Raw genomic sequence first — 16,086 nt, forward strand, 5'->3', positions numbered from 1 at the left:
ATGTTCGATAAACAAGAATGTTCTGTAAAATACTACCATTCCGTCGTTAAAAGGATTAAAAGCTTGGGTGGACCGTTGAAAAGCGATGGTCAGTGTCAACCGCGAGGTTCAAATGAAGTTTTGTGATCGATTTTAGATTGACTCCGATTCACTGGCTCATGACAGTTGATTTGGAATGGCTTACCTGACTCGTGAATTTCACGTTAAATTTCACGTGAAAAACCGATATCCCACGAATCGCTTGTGCGATATCGGTTTTTCGCGTGAAATTTAACGTGGAATTCCCTCGTCGGGTAATGGATTTTCCTATAGAATGAGTTTTCAATCTCTGTTGATGGATAACCAGCCAGTACATTTGAGAAACTCTTTACTGATAGGCAATAACTATAACTGTCTTTACTACCGACAATAATACTAATAGCACATCTAAAACTTCATTCTAAAAGCACTTGTTAGAGACCAGCCTCTATTGTTTCATTGTGTTCTCACTTACAAGAGCCCCGTCTTGTCAGAAGCCAGCTCTAGTTACATGTACATGTACAACTGGCCACTTTTCTGAAATCTGAGGTGGTCGTTTATGAGAGCTTTGACTGTGGTTGCCCAGTCAAAAGGTAGCTATGTAAGTTTACCTTTGTATTTGAACCACATCTACATTTGATCTTTGTTATTCCATCACAAGGACCACAGTCACCAAGATGGCACTCCTTTTTACAGCGATGCTCTGTGTTAGTGATGTGTCCATTACTTTCTGGTGACAGAAAGATTGTATTTATTACATTGCATTTCAGCCTGGTATTGACAATAGTTAGAGGCTTACTGAGAAGATAAAAATGTTTGGGTTGTAGCCAGGCATGTTAAAAATTTTATAGAAAACAAACTAAAAAGTTGACACTGGCTAAAAATATTGTTTTTGGACGTTTCGGCCACTACTGTTGCCTTCTTTGAACAGCAAGATAAAAATGCAAATGTTCAACGAATAATGCAATCTGTTCGCCCTTAATCAAAACTATTCCAGAATATTAGGCGGCACGTGCTGAGTATTTTGACTGTGAAAAGGCTTCTATAGGTCTATAATCCTTTAATTTATATTAACGAAAAATGCAAATAAAAAAATTCTGTCAAAATTATCAGTTGTATTAGTACACATTACACATTGTTGCATTAGCAAATTGAAAGCCCCCTCCCCACCCCCCCCCCCCCAAAAAAAAAATACAAACAAAGAAACTAGTGCCAATTTATAGCATTCTTCCTACAAGAAGACTCTACTCTTGACTTACGTGTATGACAATACAACAACAATGTGGTCAGGGTTTTTCACCTTTTCACCAAGAAAGATTTGACAGTTAGTATGTGAATAAAATAGTGAATTTTACCTCCAGGATATTACAAATCCTTCAAGGTATTTTGTACCAAGCAATAATTATTATCGGAGCATTTTTTAATGCTAAATGGTGAATTTCAGTTGGGGGAACACAAGCATTGAAAAGAAAAAAAACAACATTGTACAGTGTACTTGCATAAGTAGTGCCAGTCTCAAAAAGAAGCTAGAGTTCCAAGGCTGCAAATAACAGTCGGTCATCAGACATTGGCCAGCCAAAACTTGCTCATGTCCAAAGAAAACCCAAGTGTGGTCGGACATGATGACCGGACAATTTTTTGATTGTAAATCATTTTATGACAACGATGAATAAAAAACTGTCTGACCACAATTTTGTTTTGTCCAACCAAGTTGGTGTCTTAGTAGGACATATGTCCTTTCAAGTGAAAAAAAATTATTTGCAGCCCTGGAGTTCTGAATTTTTTTTGTCAATCAGAGATAACATAACCTTCTTCTTAATTACGGTATACAGTTTACCTTTAGAAGGACTACATGGAAGAGACTTGCCACAGGTTGATTTGCAGGTGGGTACTGGATCCAAGCATGATTTTCTTACGTCATTTTCACCAAGCAAATTAAACAGCAGTGATTTGCCACAGGGACAGCAAGAAACAAGTGAAGGTTTCAGTAGACATTCTGCACAGGCCCCACCATGACAAACTTCCTGACAGTAATGATTGCCACAATCCAGAACCCTATTATTGTTAAAAAAATAACAAATTTAATTAAATGCTATGGTACTTTACTGATATTTTTTAACATTTTTGGCTTGGAAGTTCATTCATAAGCTCAAATTTAATATCCATAATGTAATGCACAAGAAACTAAACTTTAATGTTCATGTGACTATACCAAGGCAAGTGGGAGATTAGCAACAACAATGACAGATCAATACTTCAAGCAGATGTATGGTGTAAGTGGAGAGTGGAAAGTGTTGAGAGTATCATAAGGGTAACAACAAAGGCAATTTCTAACAAGCAATGTTAAGATATCAAGGTGGTCCATTTTTGTGTGAGTAGGCTAGACCACAACACCAGATATGATATGATCATGATCTAAACTGAAGCAAGGTGTTGAGCACAGCCATCATGATGTAAGTGTAGAGTGTGAAGTGAAGTGGAAAGCACACTCTTGGCATCCACATCTGACAGCCAAATCAAGTCACTAGTCTGGCCAGTTGCTTGTTCTAATTACAATTACAGCAAGTAAAGAATGTTAACCGTAGAAACAAGCAGTTTTTATGGTGTGATCTTCTGGATAAGAGTAGACTGTTGTTGGCGTCTGTCCTTTCGACATTAACCTGAACAGATTCATCTTCACAGAAAAAGTCGTCAGTTAATAATGTTACAAATCTAGTCCATTGAAACTGATTGAACAGTTTAGCTGTGATGTTATTGGCTGTAACACTTGTGTAAAAGTTTGTCAGCAGTAATCGTTTAGTTTGATCCGTCTATTGTTAGCTAAATTAAGTAGTGCTGTTTGAGGTCTTTACGTCAAGAACACCTGTAGGATGGTTAGTGAGTCAATGACATTCAGAAATGTGACTGTTGGCATCACCATTTCTTGTGGCTTGTTTGAGTTCAGTCAGTCAGAGAGTGCATTTGATGCTATAAACTGGTCCCTGTCTCCCATTAGGTTCATTCCCGTCTTACATGTAAACAATAAACCAGTGCCCTCTTTGGCCAACAATTATTTTGTACAGGAACTGTTACTAGGTCTACTGCTTGGTAACCCCCCACAAGGAGTATATAAAAGTGTGACGGGTAGTATATCAAATTCCATTTTTCTTTATCTGACTAGGAAATTATACTGTAATAATTGTACATGTATGTTGACAATGAGCATTCCAAAAATGAACCTTAAGATTGGAATGAGGAAAGGCAACACCACTATTTTTATTTTCCATACTTTTTAAACAGCAGTAAAATACTTCATACTTCTGCTCTGAAAGCATGGTTTAAAGTATACCAGTAATATTTTTGGTAGGTTTTTAATCATGTAGGTTTTATTGTGAATTCAGCTAATGTTACAATAATTATTAACAACTACTAGAAAACATCTTGGAAGAAAGCATGTGCCGGCGTTATAATCGACCACTTTGGTCCACATCCGCTGAAGATGGCGATTTTGCAGCAAAATTGAAAATTCGCAGTGGCTTTTAAGCATGTTAGAACGGGATTTGTGACGATTTTTGGCACAGATCTTTGAAAACTACCTTTAACTTGCCCAAGCCTGAATGGGGAGTGATGCGTGGAATTGGGGAAAAAAATCCGGGAGGCTTTCGGTCTTGGCAGGCAATCGAAGTTGCCTGCCTTGTCTGTTTCTATTACTTTTTGTGGCGGTGACGGCTAGCGAGGAATTCATGACGCTTACATAACATGGCCTCAAATACAGAGGATTGTCTGCTGTGGTTGACCAACAGAAGCGTACAGTTTAGAATATAAACATTGACTAAACATAGAAATATATAAAACAGAAAACAGACAGTGTTTGCTTTAAGAAGTTACCAGCCTTATTGTGCTACCACGGGCATCCAAACAGATTGGACTATTAACACTAAGGGGATAATAGCCTAACAAAGTATGCAAGAGGAACAATGAAAATTTTTTGGTTGTAGTGACATGGCAGGAGGACACAAGAAAAAAATAGTTATTGTAAAATACCCACACACTTTTTGGTGCATTAATATCTGATCAACATTTCGGCCAAGTTTTGTTAAAATCCAACAAATACTTGGCATGTTAATTCATTTGAACAGAAGTTATTCATGAAAAAGCAAAGTCAAGTTTTAAGCCTCAAAAGAAGTTCACAGTTTGGCACTTTAAATTTAGCTGGGACTAATGCAGTCATGCTACTGACAATTAATATTGAAATGCAAAATAGAATCCCCGTCGAGTCTTGTGACCAAGACATTGAACAAGAAAATCTCGTCAACTTCTATTCAGATTATGACACTGTAAGCTACCTGAATTTATTATCAGTTCCCCTCAAAACATTCTTTTTTATGGTGTGGCTAAAAAATTAATACAGGTCTCAGTACAAAAAAAAGTTGGAGGTTGTTTGGTGACTACAAAAACAGACAACCTGCAAAGCTTTTTCTTGAGAAAAAAAAATTGTGCAAATTGAAAGGAGGCAAATAAATATATCTTGAAAACGTGTAAAGGAGGATTCCCAACAGCCTCCCCAAAAAACTAATAATGGTTCTTCCCTTAAGAAATTAAAGTTATCTTGAGCTTTTTTTTACTACTAGTTTGTGCCTACACTCATTTCCATCATTTTTAACTTCCTTACCTATGTGCACTAAACAGGAGAACAGACCCTACCCTAGAGGGGATGTGGTCATGTGATCAGTTCTCAAACACATGGTCAAGAAACATGAACTTGACCATCAAGTTACAATGTATATCCTTAATTGTCAGTATCCAAGCAATGCCCTGCACTTTAATAACTAAGCAGTCAAAACTATCACTGACTTTTCTCTCTTTATTTCTCGGCATATTAGCATATGTTTGCTAGCTAGGGGCCTAGTCAGCCCCCGTCAGATTCGAGATTGATTGATTGATTGATTGATTGATTGATACCATTTCAGTAACTGCAGCTTGTCAAAGAAATCAATGAAACTAAAACAGCCAGGAACTTCACTTTTGTTCTGACTAATAAGTTTTTGCATGTCAATGTGCAGTAAGATTAGTTCTCAGGTCTTTTCTGTTAAAAGAAAATAAGTTTATCAAATAGTCCCCTGTAATACAAATGTACTGAGCTGAGATCATGCCAATTAGCCTTCCATGTGAGCCAGGTACTGTGAAAACTGTGACCTATGACCTGTATTTTAGCCCTGCCCTTCTTTTTGGCATATCTTGGGTGCTTTTAGGGATTTTTTAAATTATTATCCTTTCGACAAAATTAATTTTACTTTACTTTAACCCACTGACTACTAAATAAGCCAAAACTGACCTGTAACCATGGCTCTTAATATGCTTCTTAATGCGATGTCATCAGTTTTTGCTCTAGATTCATGATTATTTTGATTGGCTTGGATTTATAAGGTAGAAAAGAGGTCTTTCGATGCACATGTAAGTGCCTCACCAATCCCCTCGCCCCCCCCTTCCCCCCCCCCCCCAAAACCCCAAAAGATTAGCCTAAAAGTGAAAGGGAATGTTAGTGCCCATCTTCAAATGTATTGGACTGTTTGGCTTCAATCTCTTACAGAAAAGAGCCAGAAATAAACCTAATGTGTGGATTGGCCTTTATGCCAATCCGCCGGCACACATTTTTAAATTTTCCAGTAACTGGATTTGAACTGATGCCATACCTTAAACATTTGTCTTGGCATGAAAAGTATCCTGATTTTCCATTCATATTCACAAAACCAGGTTCCCCTAAAATTTAGAAGAACAAAGAAAGTATTAATAAACATTAAGGGCCGATTATTTAAACGAAGTTTAGACCGCGGCTAAGAAAATCGTGATCTAAATCGGGATTTAGCCTGCAATTCCAATTATTTAAACAACGTTTATCATAAGCCGCGTTTAGACGAAGTTTAAACGTTGACTTACAAACAATAGCAAGTTAGACCTGCTCCTGAATAGGTTTAAACGTCATTTAACCGTTGATTTTCACTGATTTTAGCACGTTGCAGTCAACTTGTTTCTTGATTGTATTTTGTATGCGCTTCCTGATCCTCCGTGCTAGTTTAAAGAGATTTTTGATTCCATTTTTTTAATTTCCTTTTAAAACACAAGTACAATTTCTTGAAAAGATTTCCGCACAGCTCTATACTACATTTTGTATGCAGAACTTTTATAAAAAGAAAACAACAGTAAGACAATAGTGTTCCTTTGGGAGTACTTAGCACGCATGCATGCATGCATGATGTCAAAACAATAGTTTTTCTTGTTAGTCGTCGTCTAAATGTAGTCTTCATGAACTCCGACTTATCCGCGTTTAAATAATGAGATTTAGACTTCGGTTAGCCATGGTTTATGGAGTCGTTGTCTAAACTCGATTTAGCCTTAAACAACGTCTAACTTGGGCTACGTTTAAAGGAGAAGTTCACTCCAGAATGGCCATTTATTTTCTTTATGCCAATAAAAAGTTTAGACAAAAAAATGTTATTTACCAAAATTTCAGCTTCCAACGAGCGCTAAAACCCTACAAAATCTTTCTCTAAAGTAGCCCAAAATTCGACAACTGAACGCCGCCATCTTGGAGCTAGTAATGTATGCGTGACGTCAAAGAGCTCAGCCTGAAGTTTGAATACTCAAAACCCCTTGTTTTGTTTTGTTTGTCAAAATGCCTGTTTGTGAAGCTCCATGTTTCTCAAACAGAGCTCCAAGAGATACAAAAAACCTTTCACCGTCTTTCAATATCTAAAAGAAAAAATGCTCACGAATGGATTATAAGAATGGGCAGACATAAATATTTGTGTGTTCCGAAAACTATACGGAAGACTGCTTCGAAGAAGATCACAGATTTACTTTATTTCAGGGAGGATTTTTAATCAACCAGAGAAACTCTCTGTTGTTGGTGTTGACTTCGTCGTATTTTCTCGATTAAACGCGGGTCCCCGATTAAACGCCGGCTTCGTATAAACGCCGGGTCAAAACTGATAACTTTTAAATAAACCCTGGGGGCGTTTGATCGAGGTCCCGGCGATTATTTGTGGTCAAGCAAACAAGTAAATATATTCTTTTCATTAGCACTGCTACGACAAACTGGTACGGTCTGCTACTTTGGTAATTTTTTATAATGTTCACTGAAGGAAACGTCCCGCGTAAAATAACTAGGATGGATGCTGTAAACAAAACGAAACAGCAATGTTCGCGTTCATGTCGTCATGACTGACGCGAACAGTGGAAGAGAACGTTTATTACCGCGAAGGACATTGGCGACATTGCCGTTTATGGACTTATTGGTTGTTTATGTTCTGTTTGTCACAAATCTTGATTGCAACATGCACGTACCGTATGCAATACTGCAACATTGGTGACATGATCATCCTCGGAGACCCAGAGACAGATTGTCGAGTGGGACGACGAGAAAAATCGAGGATCTCGAAGGATGGGTAATAATAGATCATCCTGAAAAAGTTGCAGAAAATTGCACTTCGATAACGAACTCGGTCGGACCCCGATTTAACTCCGGAACAACTTTTGAGCAATTGTTCTTTAAATATTGAAAGACGGTGAAAACGGAAATACCTCTTTTTGTATTTCTTGGAGCTCTGTTTAAGCAAAATGGAGCTGTACAAACAGGCATTTTGACAAACAAAAGCCACTACAAAGAAACAAGGAGTTTGAAGTAATTAAAATTTTCCCGCTCAACTTCAGGCTGAGCTCTTTGACGTCACGCATACATTAACAGCTCCAAGATGGCGGCATTCAGTTGTCGAGTTTTGGGCTACTTCAGAAAAGGATTTCGTAGGGTTTAAGCGCTCGTTAGAAGCTGAAATTTTGGTGAATAACCTATCTTTGCATATACTTTTTATTGGCGTAAAAAAAATTAATGGCCATTCTGGAGTGAACTTCTCCTTTAAATAATCGGCCCTAACTGTTGGCATAAGGAAATGCAGTGTTAATGAAATGCCCACAGTATCTACCAAAATGTCATGAATTAAATCAGACCATTGAGATGGTGTACAGTACGTGCTTGCATGGTGTAACCAATGTCTTACTCTATGTACACAGTTATCCTAACCTGTTCCACAGATAGCCTCTCTGCATTGTTTTCCACAGTAACAAGCTGTCAAAGTTAACAAAGAGAAAAGTGGGTGGAAAATTAACATTGTAGGCTGATATGACATACATTGTATTAAATAAATTGCCATTCAGGCAAATGGAGCCAACTTACTCTGTTTCACTGTGACTTGGCAGAATCCACAGGGATCTGAAATCAAGGATATCATTTCACTCATCATCATTTTTATTTATTTATTTAAATTTCATTTACACACCACACACCATTTACAATAAATATTCACAATATAATTTTATGACAACAAAGCTACTAACTAGCGACAAAAACTTACTGACTTAAAGGAAAAACAGAAACAAAAAAGGAGGGAAAAAACATAACAACAAAATAACCTAGTTTACAACACTTTTTTTCTGTTCCATAATCTTAGGTGTAATACATAACAGCGACTAATAAAAAAACAATCCACAGGGATCTTAAATCAAGGATATCATTTTAAATTTCATTCACACACCACACACTATTTACAATAAATATTCACAATATAATTTTACGACAACAAAGCTACTTACTAGCGACAAAAACTTACTGACTTAAAGGAAAAACAGAAACAAAAAAGGAGGGAAAAAAACATAACAACAAAATAACCTAGTTTACAACACTTTTTTTCTGTTCCATAATCTTACTAGGTGTAATACATAACAGCGAATAATAAAAAACTACCCAGGACAAAAGCCGGCCCATTTTTTTATTAATTAAAATTGATTTAAATTAAATTGAGTTTTTTTGCATTAAAATGATGATTATTGACTCATCATCATTTTAATGCAACCCTCACTATAGTACACTGCAGTTTGGCACCATTAAAAGCACAAACTTGCAGAATTAAGTCTGGTCTGAGACTGGTCCATCTTTGTTCCTCCCTGAGAAGAGATGGCTGGACGCGTGAGTGGCCAAATATGTCTGATTTTTATTATTATTATTTTTTATTGCAACACACACAAACAAATACATCACAAAAAAGTGAACAATACAGCTACTTACAGACCAATTGCATACATGTACAATACTTAAGATAAAAATAACTCACACTTAATTTACACTTGTCATGTAATATATACAAAATAATACAAAGAAAAATAAAGGGAAATATATGTAGGAAATAAAGGAATATGAGGGCTATGCATTAGATTAATATTTGAACATATATTTTCAACTATGTTATTATTTGTAATTTTTTGTGCAAGCAAATTAAAGTTATCTATTTAAATTTAATTCATGTGTAGTTAATGGTCACTGGAAATGCCATCAGAAACCAAACACATGTTTTTCCTGCACCAAATCTGTTCAAATTACCTATCATGCTTTAGCACTGCAGATGTACTTTTTACAGCATATGCACTGAGCTCATGTTTTAGATGGATTTCTTTAATGGCTAAGACAAGTTTAATTTTTAGCAGTAAAACACCCACAATATTAGTGGATAACAACACGGCCAATTGCAACTGTTCCTTTGTATATTTGCATGTTCTAAACAATTTAGTGTACATGTAATATGTACATTGATCCCCTCCCCACCCCCACAACAGCAACAGCTCACAACTTGATGCCTTAGCACTTTGCAGACCCCTAAACTATTACAATTTACATTTAAAGATGTCCCAACTGTTGTCAGTGTTGACAGTGTCTTCCAGGAAATGCACACTGTTCTCAGAGCGAAGGGATATGGGAATTTAAACACGTATCTGCCTTTACTTGAGGAAAACAGCATAACCAGCCAACCTACACTGGTTGAACCATAACTGTAACAGTACAAGGGCTACTTCAAAAAAAAACAGAAATGACAACAACCCTTGGCACTCCCATGTATGAGCTATGTGCCGCTGTGAAGGGTATGGTTTTAAGTCTGGGATAGGGTATAGAAATCAGAAAGTTTTGGTCTAGAGAAGGGCATCATTTGAGGGAAACTGTTTTTGGTTTCCCTTCAGAGTTCAAGTTCCTGGGGTTCTAGACTGTATCTAATGTTACTCTATCCTTTGAACAGCACTTGCTAGTTTTCTAGTATACTTGATTCAAATAAATAAGGAACTTTCATAGTTAAGGACTAACTATTGTCTTTTTGTCAACACTTATAATCTTATAACAGTGGTTCCTTAAATCAAGGTTCAATGTTCTCTGATCAATTACCTTATTTACAAAATCCTACATTTTGCTGGAGGGAAATGTAATAAAATTGTACAAGCAGGCACGGCGGAACCGGGGGGGGGGGGGCTTTCCCCCCCAGAATTTCCGAAAAAATAAAGACTTACTAAGAGAAAAGTCCTTTAAGCCCCCCCCCCCACTTCAAGTCACTAGTCAGCCCCCCCACTTGGAAAATTACTCCGCTGTCCCTGACAAGAAGCATCTGTGTTCCTGTTGAACAATGCTTGAAACAGTTCTTTCTCTGCACGTTGTTGTTTTTTTTTCTCCACTCGGTCATGCTTCAGGTCATGCAATGTTTAGAAGCTACAAGTCAGTTACAAGTGGGAAATTTTCTTATTATTTTCGTCTTCACAAAGAATGTTTAGTGTGAAAAATTCAATTTTGAAGCGTTTGAATCAAAGAAAATACCTACTATAATTACATGCTATGAAAGAAAAATACGCTTTAATAGCGGGCCAAAATTTACATTTTATTTAAACACCATTACGTTTGTGTCGTGGAATGTGCTGGCGCTGCAAGTTTCACTTTCACAAAACATTGAAGACGATCGGTTAGAATCACACAATGTTTTTAAACCTATAAATCTGCTACAAAGGGAAACTTAACAAATCCTTTGAACTTAACCTGGCATGTCAAGTGTAAAATGTTCGATTTTTAAGCGTTATCTATTTTTCAAGCCATGTCATCTAGAGGATTTCAGAAATCTGTAGGTAAACCACCGAGACAAACATGCCCTGCTCTAGTGCTTCATGCTCTGCTTTAGTGCTCTAAAATCAAAGTCTCTTCGAGATACCGACTTTTTTGCATGAAGTATGAGTCGAAGGTTTATCCTGTGCATTGTTCTTCGAACTTATCATTACAGTTGCTTTGTATTTTAGTTTAACAATTTCCTATCTTCGCGGAGGAAATGCAGCCATATAATTTTGTCAATCAAAGTCTCTTCGAGATATCGACGTTTTTGCATGAAGTATGAGTCGAAGGTTTATCCTGTACATTGTTCTTCGAACTTATCATTACAGTTTCTTTGTAGTTTAGTTTAACAATTTCCTATCTTCGCGGAGGAAATGCAGCCATATAATTTTGTCAAAATTAAATGGCTCGTCCGCGCCGGGTATTTATACACATATTCCTTAACATTACACAAATAAACAGTGCAAATTTCAGCGAGATCTGACAATTCTATACTTTAAAATTGCAAGGACCTTTCGAGGCAGTCGATTACGGCAGCGAAATTAGCAAATGAAACAGCAAAATATGCGTTCGACGCTTTGTTTTTGCGACGCCATATTTGGATTGTTATAGGTAGACCGCTGTTCAATGTGTTCAAGGCCGTATCGTTACGATTGCTCCACGAAAATGCACGAAAAAAAATACGGATATTTCAGACTACTGTCGGAGAAAACATTGCGCATATAATTGCGGCGTAAACAAATCGTTACACTCAAGCTGCGTTTTGTCTAGGCTCTGCGAGGGTCGGATATCAAGACCCAGGATTAAACAAAAGCCATATATACAGTGAATGCTTTCGAATTATATTTAAAGATGAAATACGAAAGAATTTTGCTGTCTTTGACTGAAATTCCACTCGAACTGCGTAGATACGATCGCATGTTGTAAAGCCGATTCATGCAACATTGCTGTCAACGCTAGGTCTCGTCCCTAACGACCCAGGCTGATGACGAAATATCTTGCATGTAGCGACCAAATTTGGCCTATTTTTTAACCGCTCCTAAGCTAAAAGAAGCCCCCATCTCTTGCATTTGTTTTAACTTCAATAATATCTTTGAAAAGAGCGAGTTTTTTTGGTATGGTTTATTTTTGACGTTTGTAATTTTTAAACGATGTAAGTGCTAGTGATTATTTATTCGTGTTTTAGCGTTAGTTACGCAATCCACTTATAGTGCGACGCCTTTTATAGATCGCCTTTCAGACACACGTGCGTTTAGATAAGAAAGCTGACATGTCACTTTTAAAATTGTTTTATAACGTTTTTTGTACGAGATCGCAAGTGAACCCCCACAGCGGAAAGTAATCCCTTGAGAAATTAAAACAGTCCCTTGAGGGTTAACAAGAATGTGGTTCGAGATTGCCCAACTTAACTGCTATTCTCCTTCCTTTTGCTTGTAAACAAGCAAAAAAGTCGAAACCAGCTTTAGTGTTTTTCTCAAATTTGATTTAATTATTTACATCAATATTTCATTTTTGGAGCGAGTTATTCAACGTTTAAACAGGAATTTGATACAACACTGGATGCTGATTTAATAGATTTGTTGGCTTCACGGATCAGGATCGTGGGAATTCCATGAATTAAATTTGGCCAGCATTAGCATATAAGAAAAATAATTTAGTCAAACATGAAATGTCACACAAGGTGTTTTCTTACCATTTTGTTTGTCAGTCACAACATTGTTTCACACGGGTAATGGGGATGGCAGGGGGGTGCATTTTTTGTCCCCCCACATGGCTCCCCTAGGGTGGTCACATGACCAGCGCAGTTTTAAGCTCTAAGAGCTTCTTGTTTCAAGTTGATTAACTGCTTGGGGTTGAAAGTTTTTTAAGTATGACAGTAATACCTGTGTGACAAATCCTTGTACACCTGTGAGTGAAACAGTTGAGAACCTTGTTACACACTTGTTCACATAGTACCGTTGTTGCCTGGCCACATCTCACTCGATTCCTAATTCAAGTGTAAAGGAATTTACATCACAGAAAGAGAGAAAATATAATCATTAGAGCGGCCACTGAATGTTAGAGAAACCATCTGGAACTCAATTTTGCTATAACAGCAACTATGCTGTAACAGGAGACTGCAAAGTACATAGCAATCCTGTGAAATATTCCAAACAGCAGGTGCACAACAAAACCACATGCACCCTCTGGACTGAAAAAAATGTCCAGCTCCAGGGCTGTCATCATGACTACAAAATTATTGTGTTGAAACAAAGATAAGCTCGTGCGTTTTTAACATGAGCCCCTGGCTCGGGAGATTGGGCAACCACTCCCAACATTACCGACTTTAGATAAAATACCTACCTACCTCAGAATCAATAAACTTCAATACAATAAAGGATGACAAGACGCAAATGTACATACATGTACAAACTTTTAAATTACTGAAAAGCTGTGCCTAATTTTATGACAAAACTGTATCAGATCTTCCTGATGTTTTCAAAGTCCACGAAAAACAGTAGACAGAGTTGATTTCTTTCACCCCTCATGGAATTTTCTTGATGAGAGCAGGTGGCCATACACTGGCTATCATTACATGTAGTGCTAAAAAAGTATTTTTTTCAAGTTCATTGACAAAATGATGACTGATTACTACATGACTAAGTGATCCAACAATTCAAAGCTTGGCATGCACAGCCATTACAAAAAGATACTTTGTTTTTCCACAAGAACATGCTTTTGTTATCATCACTGGGCAACTGGGACAGGGACCAGGATGACACAACCTGCAGCAATACAACAACAAAGGCTTATTGACATGTTCAAATAATAATATTTAACAATTACTCACTGAAGTGGAGGCACGGTGAACAATGGCGAATATTTACCTCACACACAGCTCGGTAAATATCCATCACATTTACCGACACTGAGGTGAATAATTGTTTTAGTATATACCATACATTTTGAATAACTAACCGACCACAACATCACTTTCTGTAAACAAAGCAACACGCAAGGGCACTTTGTTTCTCATCACCTCTGAGTTAGCCAATCACCATCATGAAAAGCACTTTTCACTTGTGCAGGGCTGCAAATAACAGTCGGTCATCGGACATGGCCAACCAAAAATTTCTCATGTCCGGCAAAATCTCAAGTGTGGTTGGACATGATGTCCAGACAATTTTTTAATCGTAAATCATTTAATGCCAACAACAAATAAATTTCAACCTTTTGTTTTTGGTGATGTCCGACCAAAATTTTGTTTTGTCCGACCAAGATGGTGTCTTACTAGGACATATACAATGTCCCTTCAAGTGAAAAAAATTATTTGCAGCCCTGCTTGTGTGGTACAGTGTCTGTATATACTAACAAATGATTATATTTAATTTATGGGTTGATTATAGTTAAATTGAATGAAGAGCTAAATGAGCATGCATTGGGGATAACATCACTAGTGACATGTCAGTCATAAAAACAGCCAGGATCAGCACCTGACATAATTTTGTTGTTGAATACACTGTATTTAACTCAGCTCCTGTGAAGTTCTTGAAAAAGCACCCAACAAAATTAATTAGTAGCCCAAATTTGTTCGTCAACACATTAAGTATACATTAATTAAGTGAAATTTGCCAAACTGCCAAGAGTCATACTACAAATGTGCCATTTACAGTCAAAACCAGAAAGTCACTCAACATTATCTCTTAAATTGCAGTTCTCAGCGAATTTGTCTTAAATTTTTACTCTTATTACAGCTATTTCCGTGAGTGTATTCTACCCTAATAATCCAATATTATTATTGCAGAAGCTCAACTTGGAGCTCTTTGATTTTTCCACATGGGGTACAGAACTAGTGGCCGACAAAACTGACAAAATTATTTTGTTTTGTGAACTGGGCTCACCTCCAGGCCCAGTTAAAAAGGCTCAAATTGACTGAAAAGATATTTACAATTTAAAGCAAATATTTTTTTAGAGAAATGAATATTTCTTACTGATTACACCGATGTTGGCATAGCGAGTCTCTCTGTCTTCCACAGAGTTCTCCACAACCTACAAGTAAAAAAATAGATTACAATGAATCATATATACAAAAACACACAACATCAATAGCTGCATTCTACTGATTACTATTAGTATAATTTAATAACAGTTACTGAGTTTAATAAATGCTTTTGAATGCAATATGCTAAACTTTATTACCGGTAAGCCTCCAGTGGGCTGATTGATTTTTAACACCTTTTGAGGTGGATTTATTTTTACTTTTTACTGCTTACAGCTATATATGCAGCAAGGTTTGATTACATTGTATTTGGTATCAATTTTCAATTACATAACAAATTACAACTGCACGAGAACATTCCATCTGTTCTTTTGCTACAATGTCCATGTATATACAGTAGAGTGATTACTTACTGTGTGGTGTCAAACCTTCATGGCGTCTCCACTCAGGATCAACAACTTTTCCTGTTAATGTGATTAAATACACTTGCATGTTAAGATCTGGACAGGTATAGTATTGTATAATTACACCATGTATCAATTGAAAACACTTTTAATACCAGTGTGGTGCACTTGGTTACACTACTGTAGGCACATTCCGCAAAAGATTTGAGAAGAAGGACCATTTAAGGAGACGCTTGTTCATATCCCAAAGGGGCAGGAGAAAATAATTCTTATCTTTTGTGTTTTGTCAAATTTGCTTTAAAATATGTTATTTTTTTCACTGACATCAACCAACAAGCCCTTTATGTAATTAAAACTTAAGAAGGTTTCATCAGAATTTGATAACAGGTTCCAATGCTTTTAGAAAATGTAACAGCAAGAATCTCAGCTATTTTCTTATAAAAGATCAAAGTCTCTTCGAGATATCAACGTTTTTGCATGGAGTATGAGTCGAAGGCTTATCCTGTGCATTGTTCTTCGAACTTATCATTACAGTTTCTTTGTAGTTTAGTTTAACAATTTACTATCTTCGCGGAGGAAATGCAGCCATATAATTTTGTCAAAAATGGCTCGTCCGCGCCGGGTATTTATACACATATTCCTTAACATTACACAAATAAACATGTTGTAAAGCCGATTCATGCAACATTGCTGTCATTCCCCCCTGTCAACGCGAGGTCACGTCCCTAACGACCTAGGCT

General features: G+C 36.9%; 1 protein-coding gene across 1 annotated transcript in view; it reads right to left on the reverse strand.

Moving 5' to 3' along the window:
* Positions 1–16,086, reverse strand: part of LOC144661455 (transcriptional repressor NF-X1-like) — a 52,319-nt gene that overhangs the window by 24,070 nt on the left and 12,163 nt on the right. The window contains exons 4-12 of the mRNA XM_078522230.1: positions 15,356–15,406; positions 14,935–14,992; positions 13,657–13,728; positions 12,847–12,950; positions 8,228–8,263; positions 8,075–8,119; positions 5,691–5,757; positions 1,856–2,073; positions 630–748 (exon numbers count right to left, since the gene is read on the reverse strand). Coding sequence (XP_078378356.1) covers positions 630–748; positions 1,856–2,073; positions 5,691–5,757; positions 8,075–8,119; positions 8,228–8,263; positions 12,847–12,950; positions 13,657–13,728; positions 14,935–14,992; positions 15,356–15,406 — 770 coding nt within the window. The remainder of the gene's footprint in view (positions 1–629; positions 749–1,855; positions 2,074–5,690; positions 5,758–8,074; positions 8,120–8,227; positions 8,264–12,846; positions 12,951–13,656; positions 13,729–14,934; positions 14,993–15,355; positions 15,407–16,086) is intronic.

The sequence above is a fragment of the Oculina patagonica genome, chromosome 7, assembly GCF_052425735.1.
Source record: "Oculina patagonica isolate OP01 chromosome 7, crgOcupat, whole genome shotgun sequence".
Taxonomy (NCBI): domain Eukaryota; kingdom Metazoa; phylum Cnidaria; class Anthozoa; order Scleractinia; family Oculinidae; genus Oculina; species Oculina patagonica.